The 10247-nt window shown below is 42.2% G+C and overlaps 1 protein-coding gene across 1 annotated transcript in view; it reads left to right on the plus strand.

Moving 5' to 3' along the window:
- The window catches only part of il11ra (interleukin 11 receptor subunit alpha), a 40004-nt gene extending 30543 nt beyond the window's left edge, over nt 1-9461 (plus strand). The window contains exons 6-12 of the mRNA XM_075455406.1: nt 5-168; nt 1183-1346; nt 1942-2086; nt 2373-2471; nt 4429-4531; nt 4680-4794; nt 5398-9461. Coding sequence (XP_075311521.1) covers nt 5-168; nt 1183-1346; nt 1942-2086; nt 2373-2471; nt 4429-4531; nt 4680-4758 — 754 coding nt within the window. The 3' untranslated portion in view covers nt 4759-4794; nt 5398-9461. The remainder of the gene's footprint in view (nt 1-4; nt 169-1182; nt 1347-1941; nt 2087-2372; nt 2472-4428; nt 4532-4679; nt 4795-5397) is intronic.
- Nucleotides 9462-10247: the final 786 nt, after the last annotated feature.

Genomic DNA, 10247 nt, shown 5'->3' on the forward strand with positions numbered 1-10247 from the left:
CAAGGGGCAATGTTAAGGATCGGAAGCTGTGCGAGGTGGACGTCGCCAACAACCATTGTGATGTAGACCACCTTGCTTTCTGGCAGACCATCCACACACTCGAGATCACAGAAACCAATGCTCTTGGGTCCTGGACAACATACAGTCGATTCAGGCTACACGAGCTATGTAAGATCATATGAAAAACACATATACATCGGAGACTGTATGTCTTAGTCCTCTTCATCCAAAATTTATTTTCATTTGCTCTCAAATTCAACTCAGCTGAAATGGGCTGTTGCATTTCTCAATAACAACTACAATGATTGGCTCCGAGTATAGCTGGCCTCCATCAGACTCACTTTAGGTGACTTGTTCAAATGGTTAAGTTTCATGGCTCACCAGGGTCATGCTTTCACAGCACTTGAAGCAGATAAAGCAGCTGTTTTTGGTCATAGTTTCTCAGCACACTCTCCTCCCTGGCAGAGCATGTGAGAATGATACAGAGTAGCAGTGTTGTTCCATCAGGCTGAAGTTACCATACAGACTTCAGCCAGTTGCAAAGAAAACATCAAATTAGAGCTTGTTTGTCAGTGTTGCAGATGTACGCTCACATTTGATCATCTCAATACCTGGCGTTGCTGGCAGCCGCCATAATTGCGGGATAAAGCTGCTGAAAACGTTGGTTTCCCACTAGGCTCATTCTCATTAAAAAAATCCTATGAAGTACGTTATGTGACAAGTTAAGCTAAGGTACATTGTATCTGTGGTGTTAACTACTGACTCTTGAGATGAAAATTTGCTTTGCAAAATGCTGCAAAAACCCTCCAGTGGCTGAACTCGTCCATGTAAACTGAAGCTCGTTTTCGCACCATAACTCTTCACAGAAATATTTTTGTACACATAGTAATCTTGCTGCTGTGGAACAGAATCATTCACAGCATTAGGGTGAGACTTTAAAAGAGATGAGACAGGCATCATTTTCTGATGAGAAAAACCTCTTCAGAGAAAAACACTGCACACTCCTTGTTGAATTCACCGTATCCGTCAAATCACATCTTACTGCAATGGGCTGTTTCCTTTACATAACCACTGCAGGAGAAATTGAGCTTGAATAGTGTTCTTACAGTATTTTTGACACGGGGAATAGCTTGCGGATTAAAATGGATCAAAACCTTTCTTCTGCCTGTGTTTTGTTTGCAGTGAAACCAAACCCCCCAGAGTCAGTTGTGGCTGAAGAACAGGAAGACTCTCCAAAAAAGCTGATAGTCTCATGGAACAATCCGACGTCCTGGCCGCTCCATGATAGTTTCCCCCTACTGTTTCAGATCAGATACAGGCCACAGGGCTCTAAATACTGGTCAGAGGTTAGTCAACCAAGCCACATGTTTCACTCTACTATTGTTCATACGGGAGCGTTGACATATTTAAAAAAAGTTGCATTTTTACAAAAAAGAACCTAAGTTTCCCACATTTCAACATTTATTGAAATTCTTCTTTTATTTATTTATTTGTTGTTTTTACTTTCGCTGCTCTTAGATTTGATCTAAAGAGTGGATTAGATTTATAGTAGTAACACATTTCGATTCTTATCAATTCATGACAACTGCCTGCTTTGACAAATCAAGTACTTGCAGGTATATGAAGTAAATAAAAAAAAAAAAAGAATACAAAGCATTAAGTTATAGATGCAGTTTCCAATGTAGAATGAAATCCGATGGTAGGGCTAAACACAATAACACGAATGTTGGGTCATGCACCCCCCAAAAAAGCTGCTTTCTGATTGAGATGGCCACCATCTTATCAGCAGCCCTTTTTCTCATTCTCTGCTGCAGTCGTGTGTGTGTGTGTGTGTGTGTGTGTGTGTGTGTGTGTGTGTGTGTGTGTGTGTGTGTGTGTGTGTGTGTGTGTGTGTGCACGCACGCTTATTCATTGTAGTGTCTTTCTCATTTTTTCAAACAGATTTACTCCGAGGACAGTAAAGTTGTGATATTTGATGCCCTGGCTGGCCACCTGCACCAGGTTCAGGTTCGAGCCCGGGATGAGGTGAACTCAGGGAGCCGGTGGAGTGAATGGACCCCCACAGTTCTTGTCAAACCCTGGGAAGGTCAGAGGGAAAATAGAAAGAAGCAAATTATCCACATTATGAGTCACGTCATTTGTTAATCAACAAATATAGAAATATAAAATCATACAAACACATCAGTAGGAATTGATCAGGGAAGAAAATGATAAGATGTGTGTATTTATAAAGTTATTTTTACTGATAAATCATATAAAACAATCTATAGTAACTATGTAAAATGAATATAAACTAAAGTAAAAGTATCGGCTGATTGGCGATTTAGTGGAAATGAGAAGGCTGAGTGTGTGTCTGTTTTTCTGCACTGCAGCCCCCTCCACCCCTGACCCTACAGAGGAGCCAGACGAGTTCCCAGATTACATTTTTCCTTTCAGCACCAAGCCTGAAACCTCTACCGCAAAGTCGCATAGTAAGGCCCATTTGTTTCTTCAGATGACTTTAAAAAACACGATCTGCTCAAGCACGCAAACACGCACACACACACACACACACACACACATAAACAAAGACGCGCTCTGTTGGAAGAAAGCGGACATAAAATCCACTCAGCTGTAAGTTTTGCTGCTTTATTCGTCAACTGACCATCTCCCGCGTCTTCAACATATTCCACTGTCATGCTGGATTCAATGGCAGCTTGGAACTCTGACGCTCCACTACCAGAGCACGTTTACAGCATACACCAACACAGCTGTATTATTAAAGCTGTGTAGTTGAAGGTATTTTTATATTTACAATTCAGATAATAACATATCGAGCAATGTTTCAGGTTTTCTCACTCACATTTCACACCCTCGTCAACTACTCACTGCTGCTTATTAGGGCAACATATCCATGCACAACCTAATTACGGTTTGTCCCACAAGTTGCTGAAAGGATCTGGGTGTTCCTCTCATATTTAAGTGCATGGGTTCTGTTAGATTCAGAAGCGAATCCATTATATACTTTGAGGTGAAGTCACAACACTGAAGGAGATGAACGCTTGGGTCAGCTTTGTTGCTTTATGCTTGTTCAAAGGTTTATCTTATCTCGGTCTGGGTTTGAGTCTGCTGTGGTGAATGCAGGATGAACATGTTTTGTACCTTGTTTTTTTTGGTAGCAACTCAATGTCCCGTCAGTCATTAATGCTGCAGTAAGATCTGGAGGCATTATTTACAGTTATTATAGTGCAGACAGAACGGTGCAAACACTCCGTGCCTGTCCTCGTCACTCAATTACAAATAATTGCAGTAAATTGCACCTGCGGGGTGTCATGTTTTCTACACTGTGCCGTAGCAGCTCACACGCACGCGGGCAAAAACAAAATGGTTAAAAGCAGCCTGCAGTTTAAAGCATGCTGCATAAAGCCTGATTTCTAGTCGTCCGGGAAAGGCCACGGAGACCCTCCCAGAGACGCTCTCCGTTGCTTGCGTGCATCGGCCAAAATTCCTATCTAGACTCGCGGAGACCGCAAGGGTTGTGATTGGTCGGCTAACAACATCATTTCCGGAATCACTTTTCCGGTTTTGCTCCTTCCTCTCAGAACAACAACACCGCCATTTTTGAAAGAGTTTACTGTGTGCCAAGGACTTTCACGATAGACGTCACGAGATTAGGTCGTCTAGCGTAGCGCCGCCTACTGATCGGGAGGTGAATTGCCCTGCGTATCCGACATCCCGACAGAGAACTTCGAAAGGATTAATAGCCTCTGCGTGACCACGGAGTCGGATAGCGACGGAGTTGCATACTGAGGCCTTTAAATGCACACATGCAGGATGCCCACAATATTTGTTTGGGTTTGACAGAAGTGCGACTGATGCTGTTCGATTCTTCAATCTGCTCTCCAGTGAGACAGACTGTGTGTGTGTGTGTGTGTGTGTGTGTGTGTGTGTGTGTGTGTGTGTGTGTGTGAGGGTCTGCTGTCATTTACAGATGTCAGTGCAAGTTTTTTACGTCTCAGCTTTGACTGCTTTCATTGTTCAGAGTAATGTTTTATCTCATTTCTGTGTGTGTGTGTGTGTGGAAATGAATTCTTCGTTTTAAATTCATATCGGTGCATGTTTGTGTGAAAGCTGTGATGATGCCAGAGAACTTCTAATCAGGGAGTAATTAAATTCAAGATCACACACAGTTTTGCTGGCTCCTACACTCAGGAGCTCCGAAGACAATAAATCAGTTGTGTGAAATATGTTTCATCTATGTTTGTGACTTCAATCTATTTTATTTGCCTTCTTTATTTGCTGCCAGACCATCTGTTCTGATCTCCCTTTCCATCCTCACCTTCACGTTTCAGCTCTCCAAAATGCTGCTTTTACTCTGTCTCCGTTTCTCTTCATCTCCCACACGGCTTGTTTAGTTGATCTGTTGTTTGCCTCCTTCTTGCCACCCAGATTCCAAACATGAGGATGAAGGTAATTTGGGCCTTGTAATTCTCCTGGTTTTGTTCTCCGTGTTCATCCTCACCACCGTCCTTTCCCTCATCTTTGTTGTGTGGTAAGACAAACACACACACACACACACACACACACACACACACACACACACACACACACACACACACAAATAACATCCCACAGCTCTGTGGTGTCTATTTATATCTCTCTCTGGGTGAGATTACATGTTGATATTTCTATATTTCCAGGATGAGACAGAGGCGGCAGGAACATGCCACCATACAAGAACTCACCTCTATGGTCAAGATGAAGTCGATGCCAATCTGATGCAACTCGCACAGAGTGCAGCCATTATGTTTCAAGGTAGTCAGTTTAACCTCCGAAGCTTTCCGTTTGTTTTCAGTTTCCGTTTGCTGCGAGTAGACAGTGGTGCTCGCAAACGGTTGTTTTTGTTTACTTTGCATGGAAAACGGATGGAACCGTCTAATTATCTGTACACACAGAGGATGTTGATAATTCAAAGTCCCAATTAATAGTTGTTCTACCCTCGGATTTAAATAACAACCACAGAAAGTCGTCAAAGAGAAGAAGAAGAAGAGCGTAGCGATGTTATGATTTAGTAAGAACCAAAATGGTTCAAAGAGCTGCTATAAACAACCTTTGACAACCCCTCAGATAGCCAGCCAACTTGTGATTATAAGGCTTGCGCACACACACACACACACACACACACACACACACACACACACACACACACACACACACTCACAGATTATAACCCTGTAGGTTTTTCTTCATATCTCTCATCCAGCTCTGCTATTTAGAAATGTGCTTTCAAGACAGCGGTTAATTACGTTATGAGTTATGCATGTTTTGCACTGCTGCCCTTTCTCTCTACTCTTCTCTTCCTCACATATTCCCGTCTTGTCTTCCTCCATTTTTCATCAGCTTCTCTCCCCCTCTCAGGCTCACTTGAAGCGTCTTCTACCTGTCAGCTCCACCAGTGAGTCAGCGTCTACCCTCACCACTGCGACACGCTGACCGGCCACATTCAGTTACAGTAAGCACAGCGTTTCCAGGGCAACAGGGACAGACCCACGGAGAGCTCCGTTACCCAGTAGTTAAAACCTAACTGAGGGGTAAGTTTGTGTTATCTAATGGTGACACCCATAATGCATCAGCAGACCCCCAACAACTGAGAAAATGGACCTTGCTACGTTCACTTCAGTATGGTTTACTCCTCAGCGGACTTTAGGAGAAACACTGCACCGGAAAACATTTGAGTTCACTCACGACTGCTTCAGGTGGAATGGCTCTTCGGCCTTTTTTGGCAAAGGGTGCCTTTTGAACTTTTGAGCAACAAATAAGGACAAATAGTGCAGCTGCCAAACAAGAGAACATAGGATTTTATTTTGGGACAACTTGCCTCTTCTTCACCACCAAGGACCTTTCACATTCTTTTTGTTTTTGTGTCTTTGTGAGGAGGAACAGACTGATATGCGTCCATTTTTACATTGACGACCGACTGACTCAATGCTGTGAACGAAGCATAACCTCTGCCTGTGTGTGTGTGTGTGTGTGTGTGTGTGTGTGTGGGCGCGCGTATGTGTGCGTATGTGTGTGTCTGATGCCAAAGCAGCAACAGTGGGCATTATGGCCTCTGGTGGGGCAGAAAGCAATCTGTAACCTGCTCCTGGGCTGAGGGACATTATGCACTTACCAGATCCAGGGAGGGCAGATTGGGTGATATAGACTTTATCTCATTGTGTTGGATGATTTTTACGTTGCATGTTTTTGTCCGGTATTTTAAGTACAGGTAGTCTTTTACCTCTTCTTACTTCTGTTATACCTCTTTCTATCAATCCATCCACTGTGCATTTTTGTGTGTAGCTGAAAGACTTCAAAGAAGTGAAAGAGGGAGAGATACTGGCCTTTCACAAATCACCAGCATTTTTGACATTATATTGATATAATGGGGGGATATCAAACCCCAGATGTGCCGCAGTCCAGTTTAGACCCCTAATAACTGCTCTATCAGAGCAAGGTTGGAAACGGTTTCACAGTAAACCTCTTTAACAGCAACAACACAAACAGTCACAGTCTTATTTTTTTTTACTGGCTGTTAATATGTTAATATTTTCTGATAAAACAGCTGTTTTTATTCATAAAAAAATGACTTTTCTTTAGACTCCACGATGATGTCAACAAAGGAAATATGAAACTAATGAACCCAATCTGAAAATCTGGAACAAGAATTGATTGAATATTTGAAAATGACTAAAAGCAGTAAAGATGAGTTATGAATGTGTTTACTGTGCAGAGAAACCATTTCAGCATGTTTGTCTATGTAATTAACTCTTTGTTTGTGGTTGTTTAGATTTAGTAACAGTTAGAAAAAAAAAACTTAATGTTACCAATTTAATGGGGAAAAAGTGACTGGATTTAAAGCCTTGAGCAAGCTTGCTCACTCAGAAATAAGAACGGGGGGAAGGCTAGTTAAAGATTGTAAGCACTTTGTAAGTAGAGAGAAAACCTTTGTTAAAACATCTCACAGCGATGATCAGAGGTTCTATTATTAAGTTTCTTTCAAAGTAAACGGATGAGAGAGGGAGCATAAAGGCCAGCAGATAATGGTCAATATCATTTGGAGCCGCAGGTTTCCTCTATTTCTGACATGCGGTTCCTTTCACATAAGTGAGGCGGTTTGTGGACAGCTATGCTAGCATGTGGTTTTGAACACCGCAGCAAATAACATGGTCTCAGTATGCTGAAGATTTTTGACATTTCTTTAGAGAGAGCAGTGAACGCTGTGAGGATCTGAACAGTCCACAGAAAAGGGAAGGCCGGGAGCGTAGTGGTGGGCTCGGGTTGCAGGACTACAGCAGACCGGTAAACTGTACCAGCTGAGGGGCCAGATGCATAGAACTGCACACACTTTCTGAGGGAACCTCGATAAAACAGAGCGGCAGAAACACACAATGTTTTTTTTTTTTCAGATTTATAAAGCTGCGCACAGTTGAGGTTTGTTTTTATTATCTCAGTCAACATGAAACTGTGCACGTGGACAAGCCTCACTTCCATTTTTAGCCTCAGATGGGCACTTTACCTTCGTGTCTGATTTACATATAAAAGCATTGTGTTCACCACAGCTTTACATGGACACGACAACGACGGCAACGGTAACGAAGCTCGGTTTTGCCAAATGTAAAACTGTGACTTTTAAAAGTGAAGTTGGAGAAAATTCGCTTGATTTGGAAAGAAAAGAAAAGGGAGAGACGGTCTGCTCACAGACGAGAGAAAACGCACATCAGAGCTGCTGGAGGACGTGCAGCACTTCTTCCTTCATCTGCAGCGGATTAGCACATGTTACAGAGTACACAGACATGCATCTTTTTAAAAGCTTCATCAGCAAGATATTTCACAGCCACTTTTCACAACTCTGACACATGGCTGCCAGTATTTATAGCCCCAACAATTAGGGCACGTTCTGAAAATGAACAATAAGAAACTAAATCGGCGGGAAAAAGTACCGTCCCAGCTCTGTGACATAGTTTTTTATTAAATTCTGTCACCTCTCTTCCGTTTCCACCTCATTTCAGAGTTCTCCAACACGTGCACCCATTCTGACCACCATCCCTGTTTGTGTGCAGGAAAAGGTTCATGCATTTGGCCCAAGTAGTCATTATCTGGTCAGTTGAGCCTCGGGTTTATGAAGCTAAGTGTGTAAACGGTAAGTTAGCGAAACTGAAACTGTTTGACTTGTGCATGGCCAGCACTTACCTTCTGAAAATACCTCGGATACAGTCTACACACCTTGTGTGCTGGGGAACCAGCTGCTGCAGACGGACTCGAGAGTTAGTTATTTTCTTTCTTTCTTTCTCCCTTCCTTCCATTCGGTGGTCATCTTCTGCTCCAGATAACGTCGTTTTATTGACTGATTGTGTCTTTTAGAAACACAAGGTGCACCTGAGTCAAACTCTCTGGTTTGACGACTGTATGTTCTCTAAAGCTAGCTCCACATATTATGCATGGATCCAGTTGAAGCTTACATGTACATTATTATTGTATATCACACTTTAAAAGAAACATGTATGTCATACTGTATGTGGTGTTTATGAATCAGTTTTGTTTTTTTTCCCTTTTTTGGGGGGCAGGGGGTAGTTTTACAGACATGGTTTGCTCAATCTTGAATTAATTTGATAAATATGGCAAAAGTGATCACAGATGATCATTTCCGAAGGCAGTTTGCCCCAGAAAAGCATTAGCATTAGCATTAAGGACTGAGAGTCCATGTCTGGAGAGCGTTCCCGGTGTCATGTATTTGTGTCTTTCTCCCCAGTTATATGAAGCTGTGTTACTGTACAGTTACTGTATGGATAATGTGATTACTGAGTTGGTCCTCATCTAACATGCTTTACTTTATGCTTTTGGAACCATAAATGAGTCATTTTCGTACAGCTTTTCTGCAACAATTTATCTTGAAAAGTCACAAGTTATTTTTAGGCAGAAGTCTTTCACTCTGAATGAATTAGAATGAATATGTTGAGCTTTTTAAAGCTTAATTCAACCAACAGCCTACTCACTAAAGTTTTAGATCGACGCAAAACATCAGAAGAATGTAAAGATTTTGTCATTATTGTTCATTTGACGTGCGACGCGATCAAATCTCTAGTTTAAACAGCAGGACGGGAGCATTTTCTTTGAATTAATGAGATGGCACGGTGCAGTTTGGTTGATCTTTGTGGTTCACAGTTGTCTGCTTTGTGTCCGTTTTGTGTCGACGCGTTTCGGTTTCACTCTGGTGGAGTTTTCTGTCGGTGCGGTGGACAGACCTCTCTGTGCTCCTCTGCAGTTTGTTAGGTGGAGCCTGTGGGTTTTGGTTCTTACAACTCAAATTACACTCAGGCATCCTCTTTCAGATGTACATAGTCTTTTTTTTTTTTCTTGCTTTATGTGTACAACAGATATCACTATAAGCTGGTTTTTTCCTCCTTGGTATGTTTTTGTGAAATAAATGCTATTTTATCACACTTTTTCTACAGACTCTACCTTCTCTCGCATATCTGTCACTCATATCCTCTTTTAGTACATGGATTTTTCTGTTATAAAAAACTGTTTAGCCTTCAGGTGTCTTTTGAGACAGGCTGTCTACAGTAACTATGGTTTGCAATAATGGTATTCAGAAATCTGACCACATATCCGCTAAAGCACACTGCTTTTTCATTCTTTCATAAACTCCCCATCCACAGGATTTCTTCTTTTCGCCTTGTGAAAAGGAAATTGCCATTGTATTCAGGTTACTTCCCTTCGTACAAACATGCAGGATTCAACATCCTCAGGGTCGAAAGTTTTGAGGCGTGAGCGTGTTTCCTATTAACCTTTCGGCCGTGATCAGTGCGAAGGGTGTCCACTTCCACCACTTTGTGGTCGAAGCATTTTCTGAGAATTCTGAACAACCAGCCTGTAAGTGCACAGCATGGTGGAAGATGTGCGAGAAGAATGGGAATAGTTTTATTATGCAGTGGAGTAGCCGCTCTGCCTCAGTCCAACCACTTCCTTCCTGCTCTGTCCAGGATATTCCCAATTAGCTCAAACAGCTAAGGACAATAGCTTTGATACTGCTGAAGCACAAGTTAGTTACAGGGCCGGTTTTTCGACCTGATCATTAAGTGGTGGCCGAACTGGGAAAAACAGGACCGCAGTCTTTCTTTTACAGTTTCCGGGTAAAATGAATAAAGTCGCACAAGCTTTTAGTCTCTCTTTTTTCCCCATCCCTCGGTTTAACTCAACTAAACTTTAACTAACTAAATGGCCGC

Source organism: Odontesthes bonariensis, chromosome 22 (assembly GCF_027942865.1).
Source record: "Odontesthes bonariensis isolate fOdoBon6 chromosome 22, fOdoBon6.hap1, whole genome shotgun sequence".
Classification (NCBI taxonomy): Eukaryota; Metazoa; Chordata; class Actinopteri; order Atheriniformes; family Atherinopsidae; genus Odontesthes; species Odontesthes bonariensis.